A 21,932-nucleotide genomic window follows, 5' to 3' on the forward strand; every position below is an offset into this window, starting at 1 on the left:
GCAAAAATGCCTTGTATATAAACAGCTCGCCTCGCTCCAGTACCTGGGCCTTCCTTACCAAGTAATTTTCAGTGACATAACTCTTTGAAAATGCATTTTTTTGGTGTTCAAAGAGTATTGGACATTTACCTCACTCTTGGATTTAACATAACAATTTAATGACTCATTGGTAAATTGACAGCTCCAGCTGTGAGTCCAACACTCCCAAGTATGTCTGGTTTAGTGAGAAACGGGCCACATTATTGCTGTGTTCATGCGTCACTGAGTGGAATTGAACCCAAGTCATGTTGTAGAAATGCAACCACTAAGTGAAGCCACATGGACCCACTAGCACCCAACCAGCACTGACCCCCTGCCACATTGATAGCAGGGATATTGATGTGGTAATCATATACATGTGGACCAGGATTAAGAGCTCTTTTCCCACCAAACTCTGTGTATGTATTGTATCTGTACAAGATAGATTGCCTACGTAAGTTGGAATGGTGAAAAATGCATTATAATATTAACTAGTCAGTCCATTTAAAAGCGTCAACATATTTTATTATTGCTTATTTTACAGTGTTAGTATAGTAGGAAGACCTACAATATGATAGGCCTACAATTACAATTAGTGAGCATAACACCAGACCAGAATCATTCATTTTTACACAGGCTACATACATACTGTAGGTATGATTTTCAGAAACATCTTTGGATAATACATAGCAAATGAGCACCTTGTTTAATTCAATACCAATGCCCACTTGATATTTGACACACTGTTTACACTTCAAGTATGAATATTAAAAAATACACATATATCATAAGTTACAAATCTTAACTGTTATTTAAAAAAAAAAAAAAGAAACAAATAGGATTACTTTTCTACAAAATTTATGGCACATAGTGCATCAAGTATTCTTTAAATTTCTGATACAGACCTCATAGTACAATTGCCTATCAAACAAGAATGATAGCCAAAGGTTTTCTAGCTGCTCATTGACTTTTGTAAGGGGTTTTCGGCCATTCCTTAAATCAAAAGTAGCTGCATTGTTTGACAAAAGTTCTAATTTGCGTCTACAAAACTTTGGTTAAAGCTTAACATCATCAGAGTACCAACATTTTAGGGTTGCCAAATATGCCCTGTTATAGTGGTCACAGTGAGCCCCATTCAACTACCATTCAACTACCAAACAATAGTGCTCCTTTAGGGCAGATTTCCTTATGGCATATCTGACAACCCTGCAGCTGGTCTTTAGCTACATTAATAAGAGGACCAGTAATTGCTCTGCAAAGCGATTTGGGCATCATGCTGGAAATACATTTACACAAAAGCGTGAAGGCAGAACGTTTTCAGTAGAAGGTTTCGAGTTTCTGCCCTAGCTCAGTTCCTATGTGTCTTCCTTCTCAAGATTAGAGGTAATTTCAGTAGTTAAAAAAGCACCAATCGAACGTCCTCTTTCAGGTTAATGGTTACACACACTACAAACTGTAATACCTTTTCAGCAACAAACAGAAAAACAGACAATGGCTTCTCAGTTGGTAGTAGTCATTGTAGTTGAACATTAAACGTATCTACATATCATTACAGAATAAATATAGTCAAACATAAATATTTTACAATATAATGCAATACATCTCATGAGAATGGATGCTTGGGAGAGGTAGGGTCACATGCACCTAGGACAAGGTAGAGACATCATCTGGAGAAAAATGAAATTACAACTGAGCCAAACTTCTGTCTATCCAGGATGAGAGCTGGCTATTGACCTTACACCTGATCTAGACATGAGGACAATGATAACCATATCAATTATAACAAACAAAGTAACAAAACAAACTTGGCATCCAACTTTTCCTTTCATGCTGTCAGTCAGTCAGACAGTCAATCAGTCATAATAGTGAGAACTATTGAGATGCAGTGTTTTATAAGGCTCAGGACTCCTCACCTTTGACCTTTGAGAGAAGGCAAGTCTGGGTGGCATTAATGTTAGTAGAAACATGCACGAGAACAGTACACAACACAAAACAGAAAGTATCATCAACTAACACTATCTCCCTCTTTTCTCATTCCTTGTTTTTACATATTATTTTAGCCCAGTAGTTTTGTAGTTGAAGCTTAACAAGCAGGTTAACAATACAGTAGCATTGCAGGATAGGAGGACCAACTGAATAGCATCCAGTGTTGACTACAGATACAGTAGCTTGTCTTGATAATCTATCACATAACACACACACTTCTATGACTACAGGATATCCTCACCAAACAAATCCCTTACATAGGGGAGACTATCCAACTGAATGGAAAGTCTACAACAGTTAATGTTTCCATTAAGTTATTTGTAACCTCCTGGTCATGATACTATTATGGTAGTTAACACTCGTCAAATAGTTTCCATTGTTGAAATGTTCCATTTTATGAGAACTAGCTTGCCTCCCTGTTTGAAAATACAAATACTTCTAGAATTTCTAGGAACCTGAACAAATGATGCTTTAATGAGATGGGATTCTCACATTTGATATTATGAGAACTCTTCTCTCAGCTTTTGAACAGTGGTTACCACTGATGTAACTAAACTGAAATACTTGACAGAGTATCTGAAAAAGTCTGCTTTTCATACCCCAACACACAGACACATTTAGTAAAAATTACAAAACACTAGCGAGGACGGAAATTACAGTTGGACAAAATAACGTTGGCTCGTCTTCAGAGTTAGCGGATCTGCTGAAGGACGCTACAAAGCTCCTAGCGTCTTTTAGCTGTCTCTATGTTATAGCTGCCAGATGGGAAGGGAGGGATGATGATACGATGAGTAGATGGACACATTCACAGATGTACTGTACAAGAACTGCACTGGTGTTGTGTGTTCTTGATTTGATGGGAGACGGTTGGTTTTAGGTTTGGTCCCTGGCCCTTACTGAACATGAACGAGCAGGCCGTTGTGAGACTGGGGAATGCACTTCCCACAGAAGCCGCCGCAGCGGCCGTAGATTCTAGTCCCATCCTACAAATGGAGAGAAATGAGAGAGGAATGGAGTGGGGTAGGACAAAGAGAAACTTTCCAAAGAGAATAAGGATTTTATTAATGCCACTGGAAATTCCTCTTCAATTAATCAGGCCGAAATACAACAAATAGCTACTCAGAATTGGGTGGGCTTTTAGGCTTGTGCCGGTATTAGAATTCTCAAACAGGTATACCTTCCAGCCAAAATACCTTCTACACCGGTAATATCTTAACCCTTAGGTACCCGCACCCAATTTTCCTTGCATGAAAATTAAGCAGTGATGACTGACCAAAGAGAAAACACATTTCTGAAAAAACATTATGCTATGTTGCATTTATTCATGTCTTTATGGATTTTTTAATGAAACAATTCCTGGAAAATAATTTTTTTTGTTTTGTTTTTGTTTTACAAATATAGGTAATTAACACTCTCATATGTGTGTGATAAAGAGATCCAGACTCTGAATGTAAGTTTTCATTCAGCTTTTGAGCCACAAAAATACAATTCTACATGAAAGCCTATGCAAAGCATGAAAGTGCTTGAAAGTATGATTACAGTATGATGCCCTTAATTGTATGATTACAGTCTTTAATGCCCTTAATTGTATGATTACAGTCCTTAATGTCCTTAATTGCGTATACACAACATTTACATTTGATATTATTAAATATTAAATATTTTTCTCAGACAATTTACTTTGGCATCTCTGGACATCTTATGAGCATTTGAGATTTTTCTGAGAAAACATACACTGGTGTAATTGGTCACCAGATGGTGCTAAAAGTGCTTATTAGGAACTATTGTCCAAGACATTACTTGTGTGTTGACAGTTTGTGAATTGATCGTGTACAGACATTTTACCAGTTGTTCAAAGACATTGTTGCCTATATGCAACATTGGGCATTAAAGTGTTAAAAAACAACAAGTAAGAACTCCCAGTAAGTTGCTAAATTCCAGTCTCAGTTAGGTTTCACTAACCAATGAAATGTTAAACCAATGGGACTTTTTGGAGTTACAAAATGTTGAATAGTTAATAGTTTAATAGTATAATAGGTATCAGAAAGTTTTTTTTACAGAGTTTATTACAGGGTTATGGAAATTATGTTAAAATGTGCACTTTTAAGTGGTAATATTTTTAATTATAAAGAGTATCAAAAAGTTGAATACTCAAGTTAGATCTTTCTGCACTTTATAACGTTGAAATAGTATGTTTAGAAAAAAAGCTGTAGAAGGAGTAGAAGTGAGAAGAAAATAGAATAGTAATAATAATAATAAGAAGAAAATGACGAATAACTCAAGTGTGTTGCTTCGCAAGCACACTAATAGATATGAGCAAGAACAATAGTTGGACTTGCTGAAGCAAGCCCACTAATAAGGGCATGGACAGTGTGGTGGGAATTACACCGGTGTAAGCTTGTACACCGTATGCTACCAGTAAAACCTTCCACTGACTCAACCCTAGTGGACTTCAACTCCAGTAACGTCAGTGGAACATTTATTTGAATTTTGAACAATAGTACACACCACACATTTGATCGTCTTTTAAGTGGAGTCAAAGATTAATGTAGACCACTGGTTTTCTTACCTCTGACCTATGGACTTTGACAGATACGTAGTTGCCTTGTGAGGTCCATTTGGTCGATTCAGCCACCTTTAGACCAGTTCCTATGAGGTTGATGCTGAACTGACCCTGTAAAGGCAGACCACATTGATCACACTGACCCTATCCCAGTGAGGTTGGCTCACTGTTTCAAAGCATAATGGCATTCTGCACTGCCTTTCTCTTAAGCTTGCGCTTCACAAATATCCTTAGAAACTGCATGAAGTACTGTGACCCCCCCCGCCTCTCTGTTTCCTACCTGGGGACATTTGGCTGCACTGTAGCAGTCTCCTGCAGTGGCGAAGGGCACGGGGCGACCGAGCGGGGTGTGGGAGAACTGTAAGTCTGTGACTTAGACACAACACAGAGAGATGCCAATGTTACATTTGGTCAGTACACAGGGTCTTTGTAAAATGCACAAGTGGATCTATGACCTAAAAGGTAATGAAATCTATGACCTAATTGAGGTAATTTTTTTAAAGAATCTTACTTACAGTACATAAAAGTTATTCTGGGATTATAATGCAGTAAAATTGCATAAACAAGGCTAAACAACAGTACAATATCTGAAGGTGATTTTAGTTCTTCTGTAGTCTTTTTACTGCATTGTCACACATACTTAACCCTGACCAGTGTTTCTCGTTCACTCCCTCTATCTGAGATGGCGGTAAAGTTCATGAGAAACAAAACGCACGCTAGAGCGTAGCTTCATAATCTTTCCTTCATCTTGAACTCATTATTCCCCTTCTCTCTCTTTTTTTTATGTCATGCCGCCCCCAAATCTAAATGAGTACCATGCAGTGGGAGGGCCTGGCCTGGTGGGAACATGTGCTGTCAGGACCAGACAGAGGATGGGATGGGAAGATGACTGCATGGGTTCTGTGGAGTAAAGGGCTCCCTCCTAGCTGCACACACATATAATTACACCACTAATCCTGACCACGCCACATGTGCGCTAATCTAAGACATACTCATGAACAGAGAAGCTGGGGCTCTTGACTATCATAATGAGAAGAGGGATATGGCCTGAAGTGTGTGTGTGTGTGTGTGTGTGTGTGCGTGTGTGTGTGTGTGTGTGTGTGTGTGTGTGTGTGTGTGTGTGTGTGTGTGTGTGTGTGTGTGTGTGTATGCACGTGCGTATGTTTTTTATATGCATGTGGGTGAGTGTGTGTGTGTTTATACAGTGCTGCTTGAAAGTTTGTGAATCCTACAGGGACGGTCATTATTTTTGGATAAAACATTAAAATGAACCCCAATTCGTAATAAAGACATTCCAAATAAAGGGCACAAACAATAAAATATGACATATTTTCATTGTTTATTTAACAAAAGTGGTTTATTTAACAAAAACTGTGCAGAAATATGTGAACCTCTTCAGTCAATAGCTTGTGGCACCTCCATTAGCAGTGATAACTTGGAGTAAACATCTCGTATAGCCACTTAATCAGTCTCTGACATCTGTTTTGAGGGATTTTTGCCCACTCCTTACAGAACTCAGCCAATTGAGTGAGGTTTGAGGGGTGTCTGGCATGAACTGCCCGCTTCAGGTCCTGACACAGCATCTCAATTGGATTTAGGTTAGAACTTTGACTTGACCAATCCAAAACACAAACCTTCTTTCTCCTGAGCCATTCTTTGGTAGATTTGCTTGAATGCTTTGGGTCATTGTCTTGTTGGAAGACCCATTTTCAGCCCAGCTTTAGTTCCTTGACTGATGGCTTGACATTCTGTTCAAGAATTTCCTGGTATACCTCAGAATTCATGGTTTCCTTAATGATGTGGAGTCGTCCAGGTCCAGAGGAGGAAAAGCAGCCCCAGATCTTGACATTCCCACCACCATGCTTGACCGTTGGGATAAGATTCTTTTGGTGGTAGGCAGTGTTGGGTTTTCGCCAAACATAGTGGTTTTGATTGTGACCAAAAAGGTCAATTTTGGACAGATTGACCAAAAAGGTCAATCTGTCCAGACAACGGACTTCCAGAAACCTTTAGGCTTGTCCAGGTGGTCTCGGGCAAAGTTAAGATTCTGGTTCTTTTTTGACAGCAGAGGCTTCTTCTTAGCAACCCTCCCATGAATGCCATTTCGATTCAGTATTCTTCTTATTGTTGAAGCATGTACAGTTACCTGAGATGCAGCAAGGGAGGTCTGCAAATCTCTAGATGTCATGTTTGGGTTGGCTTTTACCTGATTTATTATTTTTCTTGTGGCTCATGGGGAAATTTTGGAAGGGTGTCCACTTCTAGGCTGAGTTCCTGTCATGTTAAATGCTCTCCATTTGTAAATGATTTGCCTCACAGTGGACTGATGGAGCTCAAATCTTGTTGGGATGATTTTATAGCCTTCCCCAAACTGATGTGCTCTCACTGCCCTCTTCCTGATGTCCTCTGAGATCTCCTTTTCTCTCGGCATGGTGTGTTTTAATTCACCTGTATGGGTAACACAAAACTGACCAGGTTTCTTATCTCTATTTATTAGTGATTTATGAGTCCCACCCATACTCTTTCCTAAAGATATCTCCTTTGATTGGTTCATTTGGTACCCAATTATTTACCCACCTGATTCTACTTACCTGCTTGATTTAACCAATGGGGTTCATTTATTTTTGCAACTGCACTAATTTCTTTATAATTTAGTTTTTCTACTACACACATAATTTCCTCTAAACCAACATATGGAATTGGTAAATATAAACCTGTTATATCAGATAAAAAAGACTGGTTCTGATTAAATAAAGATTTCATGGTAAAAAATAAAAAAATCTATAATTGCACCAGGGGTTCACATACTTTCAAGCAGCACTGTATGTGTGTGTGTGGTGAGTGTGTGCATGAGTGAGTGAGTGTGTGTGTTTGTGCAAGTGTGTGTCTCAGAGGGGCCCTGTTTCAACTATATCCCCAAGATTTGAACAAGGCCTGCTGAAAGGCGATTATCTTGATTTTGAGCGGAGAGTATGTCGAAAGGCAGTGAAAATTGCATTTGGTGAGCGATAGTGTTTGAGCAAGGTGTTATTTAGTGCTGTGGGTGAGACAAGTGAGGCGTGTGGGAGTAAAACAATATTGAAGAGTGGTCTTGTTACAATAAAGTCTTCAGGCATTAGGTGATTAGGTGATTACTAACTCATTATCCTCAGAGAGCTGATGTCCAGACGGACTTTGTGGAAGAGAGTGTATCCTGCTGCAGAGTAGTCATTCCTACAGTCACAGTCCTGCCTTCTGCTGCCGTTAAAAGGGCATACAAAGGGGTTCAGCAACCTATACATCAAATGGAATAATACAATACAAAATATTACTTACAGTACATATAACAATTCAGTATACAGTACTTATGTCTAGTCTACCCCTAAACTGTAGTCTACCCCTAATCCAGTACCTTTATTGGTAGCATAAGATAAAGGACCATACTAACTTCATGTATTAGGGATTGATATGTTCATTGTTTGAATGGCCACACCTGTATCCATAGACCTCTGAGTAGTTGTCTGTCTGACCACTCCGCAGGGTCACATACTCCTTGGGGAAATCAGTCTGCATTTCAGCACAGTAAATCTAGAGGCAAAAACAATGAGACAACAGATGAAGCCCTGCCAGAAAGCTGGGGTTGAATGATGATGTGATTGGAAGGGATTCTGAGAGAACACACACCTGTAGGATCCTGGACTTGACTTTGAGATAGTATTCCCCATCCATTCTCACACCCTGTCTCATCTGGACCTCTCGGCAGGACGCAAACAACTGACCTGAGATCAGAAACATAGAAGGGGATTATGTTAGAAGGGGATGATCCATCTGTATGAACATGATAGGACCTGATAAACATCCCTTCATGGACATATCTTGACAGTACCTGTTACCGGTATTTTTTTACTAAATATGACATACTTTTGTACTTATATGTAAGTAAACTCCATTGAAGTCTTACCGCACAGTATATAGGCCAGTCAATGAAAGTGTTAAAACAAATGCCATGCACATATTAGTACCATAAATAAACACAAGGAAAAAACTCAATGAAAAGATTGTCACCTGGCCAACATGAGTATATGTTCAAGACTTGTACAGCAGCTCAAAACAAGGAAATCTCTCTTTATTTACGTTACCTCCATTCTACTGATTGGGTTGGAGGCCAGATCTCTCTGATTAGCTGATTAGCATTAATACTTGACCGCTGAACTGGCTGTCACCCGAGCATATTATTTTAATTTCACCAGTGCCTGACTTGGCAAGGGAACATGATGGCCCAATGCTCCAGCGCAATCCTGGGGCCGTGTCTAAACATCAGAAATGTGGGGAATGAACCTGGAGACCTTGGCCAGGCGCCGGCTCCACTCATAGGTCCAAAGTGAAGGCTGCCCCAGCTCCACAGCCCCAGCCTAAGCCCCAGATCCATCCCCAGCCTATTATCTCTGGCTCCAATCCCAGCCCCAACCCTAGCCTTAGTCCCAGCCCCGGCCCCAACCATGGCCTCTGCCCCAGCAAACCCCATGCAGTCTGACAGTCCCTGTCACCAGTTTGTACAGGACCACTGACTCACTATTTATTGTTTCAGAGACCAATTACTTGAAGAGAGGCCTTATGTTAAGGTTAATGTGTAAGAGTAAAGCAATTAATGTGACTTTCTGTAAACACAATCAGATATGGAGTTGGATGCTATACACAGCACAGTCAATTTAATGCCATTACTATACGCATTCCTGTTGAGCATTAAGCACCGCATGGATCAGAAAAATTGGCAAAGAAAGTGCATCTGTTGTATACTTCATAGGGCTGTGCACACCTTCTGAAAACCATTTATGTGCTGTGTAGAAGTAGTTGTAAGACTCACACTCTCTCTCTCGGCAGGAAGATCGTGGCTCGGGCCTCTCGGCTGGACGGCAGTGTTTGGACGGATGGCCTTTGGAGGTGATACACTCCAACCTGCGCTCCATCACCCCTGCTCCACACGTCTGGGAGCACTGATGTGCACAGAAACACAGACCATCAAAACAAGATGAACAGAATGTGCTGTAAGAACACAGAAAATCAACGATAAGAACAAAACAAAATCAGCTTAAGTTAGTTAACTTAGCAGTTTTAAAACCCTGAGGATCTGATAAAAGCTTAATGATCTACTGTATCTCTCAAACGCACGCACACACACACACACACACACACACACACACACACACACACACACACACACACACACACACACACACACACACACACACACACATGCATGCACACACACACACCTTGCTCCATGGGCCAACTTTCCAGAAGGCACCGTGCGGGCAGTCCCTAAGGAGACACTGCCTGGTGCCAGGAGGGTGGGGCTCAGGGCAGTGGTGGTGGGCAGACGACTGGGCATCATACGGGCGCATTGCCTGGGAGGAGGGCATCATGGAGCAGGAGACTATACGCTGCTGATAGCCAACACCACAGCTTGCAGAGCACTGTTACACACACACACACACACACACACACACACACACACACACACACACACACACACACACAAACATTTAATTATTATTTATTTATAAATAATATAAATAAATAATAATAATAATAATAATATAAATTATTTAAGTATAAATTGATCTGTGTGAGAATGAAAGGAAATCAAGAAGTATCTATTCCTAGAAAGAGTTAATAAAACAGCGAATAGAGGTACCTTACCTGTGACCATTCCCCTGTCATCCACATGTAGTGGCAGGGTGCTCTGCTGCAGGGCTGGTGCAGGGTGGGCTGAGATGAGGGGTCACACAGAGCGTTGTGGACAGGGGTCATCCCCGGACCCATACACAGCACCATCCTGCTCTTCAGCCCATCACCACAGGTGGCATTACACTACAGAGAAGAGAACCAGGATGAAGACAATAAAAGGATATATCCAAATAGCCATTGGATAGAGTGGATCAAAGAGCAATGCCTCAATGTGCACAGAGGGGGCAGTATTGTACTGTAAGCAGAGATGCCTCAAATAAGTCCTTATAGATTTTGGTTGTTTCTCTAGCTCTCCAAATGGCCAAAATCCATAAGAGAACTATTCTGTCGACTCTTTGTTTCTCAAGAGGAATAGCTCTCCTTAATGTATTAGTAAGCATTATATGACCTCTCACGTTGGCTAACAAGGACAACCCCAAACATTTACTCTGGTTGACAGTAACAAAAAAAAACTCATAGCAAGACGTGGACTGACACCGCAACTGATACTGAGTTGGTTTGAATCAAGTGTCATGGTGGTCAAGCCATATCGTCATATAAAAACAGGTATTATATGTGTCTAGTTTATATGAATATCTTCTACTCTGAGAATCGTGACTGAACTCGTTTCTGGGCCAAACTGAGACAGGAGGCTGTAAACGATCAGCAGAATGCATAGGGATACAGACAGGCTCTGAGTGCATGCAAACATTCCTGCACTGGGGGGAAGCAGCACTAAGTCCTTACATGGCGCTCGTCTTTTGTGTCCTCAATTTTTGGCGACGGAATAGGGGACATGAAAGGAAAAGAGGGGCCCGGGGGGAAAAAATAAGATTTGAAGGGGACCGCTCACGTGAGACAGTACCGTACCACTCAAGCAGACAAAAGGGCCGATATGCATCAGTGCTTTCAGGTTTTGATGTGATTTATCATAGAGTGATGGTTATCACTTCAGCCCTCATATCTCATCCAGGAGTGCTGGGCCACCTTAGTGACCTCAGCACACAGCTGGTTCTCACTCATCGACAGAGCTGTGTGAGAGTGTTGCCATTAAAAGTCTTCCGCAATCCATGCTAGGGTGCCACTTAGACTGATACAATGTATTGGCCATGCATTTTAAATAGTATGCAAGTGAGGATATTAGAACATAACATCTGTCTCTCTCACACAAACACCATGTTCATTAAAAACACATGCTAGTCTAGCCTAATTTATGTAGTCTAATTTATATATGAGAATAGATTCCAAGAAATGGAATGAAACCGTATTTGAAAGCACTGGACACTCCTGGTAAAATTGGAGGGAGAAAAAGGCATTCAAGACTGATGTTCCAGCAAGGTGCTTGCTGTTTTGTGTGCTTCTCCAGTCACCCATAAGACATAAAAAGACATCCAGTGGACTGCTCCACTCCATCATTCTGCCTCATGTAAGGTGTTCCTGAGTATTCTGTAGTGTTTAGAGTGTGTCTGTGGGGAGGTGGAAAGTGAAGCACATGTTGGCTAGAGTTCAAACTCCGAGCAGAAAAGGCTCCATTCCGCAGAGGGGTGCTGTTTGAAGTCTGACTGAAGAAACGGACATGAAGAGAGAGAGAAAGACACATCTTACGTCTTGCCATTCGCCGGCTGCCCAGGTGTGATGGACACAGTCAGTAGGCTGGCATGGCTCGGCAGTGGCAGGGCGCATGCGGGCATCACACAGCTCCTCTCTCACCCGCCCTGTACCCTTTAGTCTGCAGTACACGTCTCTCTTCTGGACCCCAACTCCACAGGTGACAGAGCACTACAAACACACACACACACACACACACACACACACACACACACACACACACACACACACACACACACACACACACACACACACACACACATCAGATGGAAAGATAGAGAGAGACAAAGTGAGACAAAACAAATCCTAAAATATCTCCCTAATACTGTAACTATTGTTGCTGAAGAGGATGTCCTGTATTCACTATTAAAGAGCTGTTACTACAGCAACCAAATCTCCCATTCACGCAAGCGCCTCCATTTTCGCTCTATCTGCGTCACTACAGTATCTTTGATCCCTTTACACAATGTCCTTCTACAATACAAACAGAGACATGTTTTTTTTCCAGGCCTATGTTTGTCGTGTCTTACCAGTTCACGCACAGGTCTATCACATGGCCCATCTCTTTGAAGTCTTTCAAAGAGATGCCGAGGAGGCTCCAGCATGCTGACGAGACTCTCTAGAACTGATCAACCTTCAGACTTTCATTGTTACTTCCCTGAGGTCCCTGAATAAAGCTCTACTACAATCTGTATTGGTGTTACACAGACACAGGCTCTTTGAATACAGAAAGTACCCCATTTCAAGTAAGATGTGTTACATATTACATGTCTACATCTTTCTGTGCTTAAACTGTATGCATGTCATCATTTTGGAGTGTGTGGTTGAGGTGAAGTTTTGACTGCCTGAGTTTGAAAGGAGGACAACAGGCATTGAGTGGAGGCTTATGGTTTTTGTTGAAGGCTTATGGTTTTTGTGTGGCTGAAGACCACACCTATCTGAGCAACTATTTGATTTTAGGAGTTGCGTTGCTCCAGAAACGTGCACTTTCCACCCATCTAGTGCTTTGATTGGAGAGGACAGCAGACACGTCTTTGCACAGTGGTTGATAATGAAGAGGCTGGGGGAGGACGGACACATGCAGCTGTCACAGACCTATCAGTGGGCTCTCAGCCACACCACTCCCCAGCACAGAGCGCCCCACACCATGAGCTCCACAGGCAGTCCTTGCAACCCTGCTCTCCTATCCCTTGACCCTCCTTCACCACACCTCATTCTGAGGCTGCCAAGGGGGCCCAAGTGGCTTATGAGAAGCCCAAACGGTGGGTGCTGAGGTTTTCAAAGTTGTCACAGGCATGAATGTTAAGATATAAAACATGCCTTTATGCTCTAGTTGTGGATTTCATGGTTTCTGGTGGTATGTGGAGGGAGATGATTGCTTCCAGACACCAAAGACGGAGAGTGAGAGGGAAAATGAGGCCCTCAAAGGCTGTGGAGTGGCAGTGGTCTCATAGGGGAAGACAGAGATGGGCTCACACTGCAAACCCAATGAGATTTCACAACGGAATGTTGGGCTAGGAGCAGTGTGTGTTCATGAACATGTAAAGCTGCGTACACACTACACAATATTCACCGCAAATTCCTTGGTCCGGACGCCATACAGTAAGAACTTCCTAGGAAATTTGGGACAAATCGGGTCGAAATGTGGGTGGTATGAAAGATTCTCCAAACGTGCTTGACAGGCTCTGTGATGATCGGCGAACGCCCAAACAATATCAAAACATGTTGCCCGACATTCTACTGTGAAGTTGTTATGTATGAAAGCCACACGTCTTGCGATGGGACTTTCTCCTCTTCGTGTAATGTGAAAGGCTATCCGACCGTAGGAGACAGCTTAAGACCCGCGGAGACTCTTTTCAAAATAATATTCTCAAGACATTTTTCTCCGGAGGGGGCCAGGTATGAGAGAAAGACTGAGAGAGTGAGTATGAAAAAGACACCATGACCAAACAACCTACTTATCTGAGATACAGACAAGATTCTCTGTGTAGAGCTTCTTCAATGTGTTTTAGACAAACTTCCCCTCCCCTGGGAACCTGTCAGAGCATGACAAAGCTCTCTCCCACTCCATCTTGTTTACTCTCCAGCCTTGTGATACATTTGGGCCTGTGGCTTTCCCTGCGGTAGCCCCTTGCCATGTCTGGCCCATGTAACTCTGGGCCATAAGTGTGTCACACCCCTGCGAGTCTCCATTCTGTGGCAGACGCCAAGACTGTGTGGCCGGCTCCACCAGACTGTGACCTCACGCCCCCGGTGTCCCTCTTGTGCCTGGCCTTTGCCCTGCCAGTGTCTGATTGCGCCACTTCACTCTTTACTCTGTTTGAAGAAGGTATAGTAAGCGGATTTCCTTCTTTACTTTTATGTTTTACAACACTGTTTTGTGAGTAAGTCTATTAAGCGTGAATAGCATGTTCAAGCTTTTGTGTTGAATGCTACATTGGTACAGTAAATGTACAAGAAAGACACAAGTGAATTTCCTTAAAAGTGCTAAAGGAAACACTCAGAGAATAGCCTGAATATAGTCAGACTTAGTATGTGGGGAGAGCACAGCAGAAGTTTTTTATACACATTTCCATTACATTTTCTCTCACAAGTATACAAGTCAAGTGTATTGTATAAACAGTTATGTATCCAGCCTGTGGTGTTTAGCTCACATTAGAGGAAATGGAACATTGGTCCTCAGCATGTGTAAAATGATTAGTGATTGGACAGGTGCTCAGTGTGTATATCTTGTACATCTGGGACCACTGGGAAGCTCTCAAACGTGTTTGCACTGCTGTCCCAGCTGCTAGTGGTGACCGTTAGCATTGTCCAGAGGGGCACAGTGGTATTTTTGAGAGTCGGTGGGGAAAGCGAGGACACATACCTCCCTCCACCTGTTGGCCTTCCAGCTGGGGCATCCCCGGGCCCTGCAGGCCTTCTGTGTCCGGGGACGTGACAGATGACTGCAGTGCTCTTCCTCTATTTGGGTTTGGTTTTGGTAAACACAGGCTATCTCCCGCTGCTTGGCCCCCCTGCCACAGCTCACAGAACACTAAAGAGAGAGGGGGAAGAAGAAACAAAATGGTGGCATGAGTGCAATGATTCTACTGCAGTACTATACTATACCGTTTTTTACTATACTATACTACAACACCTTTTAAAACAGTGATATTTCCTGCTGTTCAAGGCCTAATGTTCTGTGAAATTAAATAGATCAGTTTGGAAATAAAGGGAAATGTGTAGCAATTTCAAGTAAATACATGCAAAATTCAACGAAATATGGTGTTCCATGCAGCTGGGCTCATTGGCCACTGCTCCCACCGCTTAACTTATTCTTGGGTAGTGGGGGTGTTCCCTCAACCACATAAGAGTGAGAAGCAGGCCAAAGAAACTTGTAAGAAAGAGTAAAAACACCACAGACAAAGTGTTTCAGCCAAGCCATTTGTAAGACATGAGCAGCCATCACAATGCACTGCACATATCTAGACCTCAATAACTCTGACACATACTGCAGTGCTCAGCATACATGAAATAATAAAGGCACTTGATGTGTTGCTGAATCTCATAGCCAAGTGAACAAGTGAACTATATACCAAACTGGTTAAACTAATCATAAAATGGATTTTGCTAAAACTTTCACAAAACACATATGGTTGAATGTAGTCCCCTCTTTAACCTGTAAACAGTGGACTTGCATGGTGCAGAGAGAGAGACACAGGGAGACCAAAGATTCAATGTGCAAAAAACTGGATGCATGCACACGGCTAGACAATCATCTGGTTTCAATAATTTGCCTGCAATGCTTCAGGAAAGCTACAGAGAAAAAAAACCTAGAGGAATAAAAACCAGAGACGCCTTCCAAAAAACCCTTGCCTGAGACAGTAAAATACAGTCAGTAAAAAAATATTCTACTCTTCCGTCTTTATGAGGCCAGACAGCAATTAGAGCTCCAGCTATTTCTGCTCGATGAGTGAGCCCCCTTACACAAAGCCACTCTAAAATGGGGTACTGGAATAAAGATACACAAGACGTGGAGAGCTCCGTTTTGTCTTAGCATATTTTCCAGCCCAGATAATAAACATAATATTGCATTGTTCCTTAATTATGATCTCAGAATGTTGCATAACACCAAACGCATGCATTTTTCTGTGTGCTCATGGTAAACTTGTGGTGGTCATAGTACACTCTACTGAACTACGTTGAGATGGAAATATTTCATCACAACTTCTTTTAGTCATTTAGATTCATATAAAACTGTGCAATGTTTTATATTAGGACAGCAAGTGTGGGCAACTGGGCATAGAATTTAAAGACAGCCCCCCCCCCCCCCCCCTCCCAGCGCCCCCCCCCAGTAATGGACCATTCTACCACTCAGAGACAAGTTTGTGCAGCACTTGGTGAGTGTACTCTTCTGAGTACCCATTTAAACTCCTTCAAATAGAAAAGCACCTCCTGCCTTTTCTTTTTTACTGCAGTGTGGGCAGTGTTTGACACTGCACACACATATATCATACACATTGTAATTACCAAGGCATTTTAAACACAGGGAGCAGCTCAGCTGACTAGAAACATCAAAGCTGGCCCGTAGTGAGTGACTGATCCTAAACGCGGCAGATTCTCAGACCCGTTGCACACTCACTCAAAAATGATAACACTGCTCCCTCCACTTCAGACAAGAATGGAGACAGGCAAACATGTTGGGGGGATGAGGAAGAGGGGGGGATGAGGAAGAGAGGGGGAGGAGGGGTTAGCCCCTCCTTACTGCCGTAAAAGAAAAAAAAAAAAAGAAAAAAAAAAGAGAAGGAGGAAGAAAGGAAATCACAGCCATACGGGCAGTGCTCCTCGCCTGAACTGTATCTGCTGTTTAACAGTGAGGAGAAGACGTTATATGGTGGCGTGCCCCTCCCTCTCCCCAGCCAGCCTCATCTGTCAGCCATTAGTTAATCAGGGCTGGTAACACAGAGCGCAGAAAACTGGCAGAGCTCATGGGACCAGAGGACAGCTTTACCTCTGAGAGAATGAGGAGGGCAAGGACCCAGGGACCTCCACTTCTAAACTCTACTGCCAGGCTGCCTCACTGAGCACAGGTAAGTGAACTCCTCTTACAAAACTTCATCTGCTCAAGTGCCTTATCAGTGAGAGTCTACTCGTCTGCTAACACACTGAGGTTAGAAGGTAAAAGATAGAGGGATTTGCATTTGGAGAGTTGAAAATGCATTTGTATATATGACTGTTCAAGGGAGAGTCTTGAATTGAGTGCCTTGTGTTGCTAGTAGTACTGCTAGAATTTGCTTTATTGATGTCTGTTGCTTTAATTAACGCTTTTAAGTAAGCAATGCTAGCATATCTGTAGCTCAGGTAAAGACATTTGAGGAAATGAAAGAACTTCGTCAAATATACAAGAATGGGAACGTTTCTTGATAACATAAGTATGTGGGACAAAGATGTGCCCTCCTAAGTTATAACAGTAATTAATTTCACATGATTAGGTGAGTTAAATCTAGTATAAGCTGATGATACTCATCTGGAAATAATATGGATTACTTATTAAGATTGAATTGGACCATTGCCTTGAACTTGCCACAATGCTGAAAACCACCCAAAAAACACGCCTGTGGTTTTGTTTTACAAAGTTCCTTAACCAGAGCGTGAGACATATTTTAGAGAAAGAGATAAGTGATGTTGGCCGTTAACTGCATTTGCTCACTGCTACACAGCTTGTGTTTGTTCTGTTTTCCACAGCTTTGCTAGTGCTTCATAGTTCTGGAACAGTTCGCTTAATTGAGTGCCAAACCAAATCCTGCTAATTCATGTTTACTCTGTGTGGTATAAAGGCCATACTATAAAACAGTGTGTGGAGCTTGTAGCTAAATGGATAATGTTGCAAATACTCATTATAAAATGGTAGACATGTTACAATAGACTCAAATAGACAATACTGAATGTGAGATGCATCAAATGGGTAGTTCCTTTATTTTTATATTGTGCTCATAAAAGCATGTCTTTGTTTAGGATTGGCAGGCTGCAGTCTCACGATGACCCCACCCACTCCATCACAGTGGACAGGTAAGCCAATGAGACACATGGAAGCGTTTAGGCATAGAAAGACCAGACCATTTGTGGAGTTATCTGTTACTCAGCCACTATGAATTGATTGCAACACATAATGCCCTCTCTACAGTACAGAGAGAGAAGGGGAATTCCCTCACTTAAACAATAAATGTTTATCATCACAGGGCTGTATGTCAGATCATAAACTATCTTATCCTTCTCTATTCATTCTAATCATGTTATCAATTAATCAAATGTACTATATACTGCAAAATAACTTGAGGTGATTCAAATCCAACTTGAAAGAGGGAAAATCCTACAATATTTCTAATATAAGGAAATATTGAGGTTTCAAATTGAACTACAATATATAACTGCAACTAAAGGTTTTGGATTTTGGCAACTGGATTTTAAATTGGAATACTAATAACATTGTTTTGTAGAATAACAAAGCACATAGTGCATGCAGTATGAGAGTAGATCACTAGGCATTTTTTCTCACGCTTATCCTATACTTAAGTGCTAATCAATAACATATCTCAGAATGTGTATGCGCCAGGGCTGAATTCTAATCACATTGCGGAATGCTAGCAGTGCAAGTGGATGGTAATACCAAGCATATGTTAACCATAGTTCCATTGTCTCATCAAAGGGGATCATAGCTGACCTGGAGCAAGTACAAACTCACGATTCAAAACTGTGTGAAGGTTGTCCAAAATATTGCACTCCACACTAGCCAACAGATACTCAAGGTCTATGCATGGCTACCACTTATCTATACTCCAGATAATCTGGGTATATGATATTACTACAACACAATATGTACACACAACATTTTAAACTTTTAAACAAAAAAAACTTTAAAACAGCATTTTAGACTAAATTATGTCAATGGACTATATACACTGAAAGATATTGATACTAAGATGTTAGTGCGGCTATATCAGTTTCCCCGTAGTCTTTAGTGTTCAGAATAAAATGAAAAAATATGTTGAAGCTTTGAGAAAGAGGGAGATTAAGACATGGTCAGAGAGCGATTGTAGGCTGCTTTTCTGTTCAAGGTCTTGTTTTGCAGGGAGGTTTCAAAGACAGAAGTCAAAACAGCGCATTGTCGACGTGGGAACAGCTGGTAAGAGCAGCGTCGTGGGGCGGAGGAATGTCAGAGTCATAGATCTTTCGTCCTCCAGGCCAAAATAGCCACCCAGGCCTGATCATAACCATGCATAGGAACACTCCAAACAGCTAATACTAACCCAGTCCAACCATGTCCAACCCAGTCCATCTCTGTTAAACCCAATCCACTACAGGAGCTAAGGATGGAAAATGAAAATAGTCAACTGAACTCAACAGTGTAGTCTGTGGTTATTACTAAACTATGCCTCTACCATTGCCAAAGACTCAAATAAACAACCCATAGTGTGGGCATATTGAGTTTCCCCAACACAGTTCTCTCTTTAAATCAACACCACTCCAAAAAGATAAACTGAGCAACCATATGTCAAAATGGAATGACAAAAACAACACTTATTTTCCGTCTGTCCAAACATTCAGCTGGAACCAATTTCAATTGCAAGGTCCTAGTCCAGAAAACTTCATCACTTGCTCAATTGAGCACACAACTGTTGTCTTGTAAAAGCCAGGGAAGAATAGTGGAAAGGATGGATTTGTTACAGCAGACCTAAGAAAACAGAACAGGCGTGACGTTCTTAAGTAACCTTTGGCACAGGACGTCCAAGAGTCCCTCTATCTGTCCAATTCTGTCCAGCCACTTCTAATGCAATACTGGTTTACCATGCCCAATCTCTTAACTTATCGTAGTGACCAACTCATATGCCAAAGACAGAGTACAGCCAAGCTACACCACTGTCTCAGAAACATTAAAGACCATGACCTTGTATTTGCAGACAGAGCTGCAACAGACCAAAAAGCTACAGTTTCAGTTCTTGGAAGATTTTTTTGTAGAGGTAGTTGAACCTCAACACCTGCTCTTTGTGTGTCTCATTAACACATTCCTCCAAGCTGAACGCTCTGTTTACACCACTCTGTTTTATGGGGGTGTTGTGGGGTTGAATTTTTGTGTCGCAGTGCAAAATGGTATGTTTACTAAGACTTCTATCCACTTTGAATGCTCCCCTACTACAACACTCTCTGAAAATGTGCAATATGCACCTGGTCTCAGCTTCAAAAGTGTTTCTAAATCTTGAAAATAAATGTGCCTGCAACAGTAATAGCTGTAAAAAGTTGCAGTAATAGCAATGAGTACAAAGTTAAAGTAAACTATAATTCATTGGCTTTCAGCATATCACATATTTTTTTCATATATTTGCACGCCAATGGCTCTACTGTATATGTTTCAACCCTGCAGCCTTGGAAATTTGTTTTCGCTGGAGAAAGATATGGGAGGAGAATTGAACGTTCTATGATGTAAACAGCGGCATCGTTTAATCATGAGCGGAGACTCCAGAGCTGAATATGTAACATTGATGAGCAGGGTCAGACGTTGACATGCTGGAATTTCCTCACCATCTGTGAGCCAGCGGCCCACAGCTCAAAGGGACGCACAAGTAGAAACAGATCTATCAGGTAGCTAACATGGAACATACAGAACGTTTACCAGTATAGGTAGAGCAAAATACTTGATATAAAGAGTACCACAATGACGTCTATTGTGCCTCTACCTGGCACCACATCAGGAAAAGCAGTGTAGTGTGTCTTTTATAAGACAAGAGGTGAAATGCGATAAGCCCAACTCTCCAAAGAAATCTGTTACTTTGAGTGGGTTACCACAATCTTTAAGGACAGACTGCGTCAAACTGATAATCATCGACAGGCACCAACATGAACAGACCTTATCCAATCTCCAGAAATAGCCTCATGTGAGAGGAACATATATTAAAGTGCCATCACTCCTTTAAGCTTTAGAGACCTCTTAGATGCTTTGTGATGCCAATTGAGGAAAAGCAGGCTCTTTCTCTGGTAGTCTTTGGAGGGCCCTGTTCCCGATCATTCGACAAGCCAGAGAAAGCCCAGCTTAAATGCTTCCAGATTTTCACCCCATGTCTCCTCTCATTTCACCCCACTGCATCTATCCCCAGCTGGAGTGCCCAAGCACAAATATCCCCAAACTACACTTTCTCTTTCTGTTGCTCCCCTTGCTCTGATCCACACCCAGGGCTCCTTTGTGGTTCAGAATTGAATCCTGCTCCCTCCGATGGGCCTTTTTCTTTTCATCGCCCTCACTGAGACTGCATTAGCGTTATGTCTAAATTAGTGGCAAATATGCTCTGCACTGTGCTGCAAAAGAGCAGTCTGTATTTCAAACTCTAATGTTTGACGTCAACCATGCTCAATAGCAGGAGTGTCATTGGTTTACATAAAAGGCTCTCTGTTGCTGACATTTGATATTTATGTTCCATATGTATTGTGTAAATACCTCATTTATTGCTCGCTCAGTCAAACAATTCACTATTTGCATGTTTTGTTGAGTGATTTTGGATAACAACATATCAATGTGAAGAATGTAATTTGTTTCTAATAAGGCATGGCAATATATTTTAATTGCTCTCTAAATTGCAATAAATTAAAAGAAAGCTTGTGCACATCAATGTTGGGAGAGAATACAGTATCATGCTAATATTACAGTGTTTTGGAATGACATCCCAGGCCAAAAACACATTACTTTGATTTAAAACAGACAGGAAATTGAATAATGGAGCAAAGTGGAAAATAAAAAAACAACATTTCTCTTCTTTCGATATGTATGGCTGTCATCCAACTGTTGGCCTTGTAATGTAGACTTTATTTCTGCTGTCAAAGCTCTACATATGTCCAAAGATTTTGATGTTTCAGATAACGTCTCTCAGCATCTGGTTTGGTGCCCCCCAAGGCTTCACTCCAGGCATGCCAAATTCTACAGGACAAAGCAATCCGTTACTGACCAATAAAACTTTTGCATCATTTGAATTGTTTTCACTGGATAAACAAAGACTAATGGCCCAAATGTAACATCATTTCAACC

General features: G+C 41.6%; 2 protein-coding genes across 2 annotated transcripts in view; one reads left to right on the forward strand and one right to left on the reverse strand.

The window, feature by feature from the left end:
• Positions 1–21,932, forward strand: part of irak4 (interleukin-1 receptor-associated kinase 4) — a 124,174-nt gene that overhangs the window by 4,782 nt on the left and 97,460 nt on the right. The window lies entirely within an intron of this gene.
• LOC310802712 (A disintegrin and metalloproteinase with thrombospondin motifs 20) overlaps positions 2,426–21,932 on the reverse strand; it is a gene marked incomplete at its 5' end in the record, with an annotated part of 77,371 nt that continues 57,864 nt past the window's right edge. The window contains 11 exons of the mRNA XM_083667242.1: positions 2,426–2,987; positions 4,574–4,678; positions 4,848–4,939; positions 7,707–7,840; positions 8,040–8,134; positions 8,231–8,325; positions 9,411–9,540; positions 9,820–10,020; positions 10,247–10,417; positions 11,879–12,052; positions 14,748–14,915. Of these exons, the coding sequence (XP_083523368.1) occupies positions 2,898–2,987; positions 4,574–4,678; positions 4,848–4,939; positions 7,707–7,840; positions 8,040–8,134; positions 8,231–8,325; positions 9,411–9,540; positions 9,820–10,020; positions 10,247–10,417; positions 11,879–12,052; positions 14,748–14,915 (1,455 nt within the window). The 3' untranslated portion in view covers positions 2,426–2,897. The remainder of the gene's footprint in view (positions 2,988–4,573; positions 4,679–4,847; positions 4,940–7,706; positions 7,841–8,039; positions 8,135–8,230; positions 8,326–9,410; positions 9,541–9,819; positions 10,021–10,246; positions 10,418–11,878; positions 12,053–14,747; positions 14,916–21,932) is intronic.

Source organism: Argentina silus (genome assembly GCF_951799395.1).
Source record: "Argentina silus genome assembly, chromosome: 3".
NCBI classification, from domain to species: Eukaryota; Metazoa; Chordata; class Actinopteri; order Argentiniformes; family Argentinidae; genus Argentina; species Argentina silus.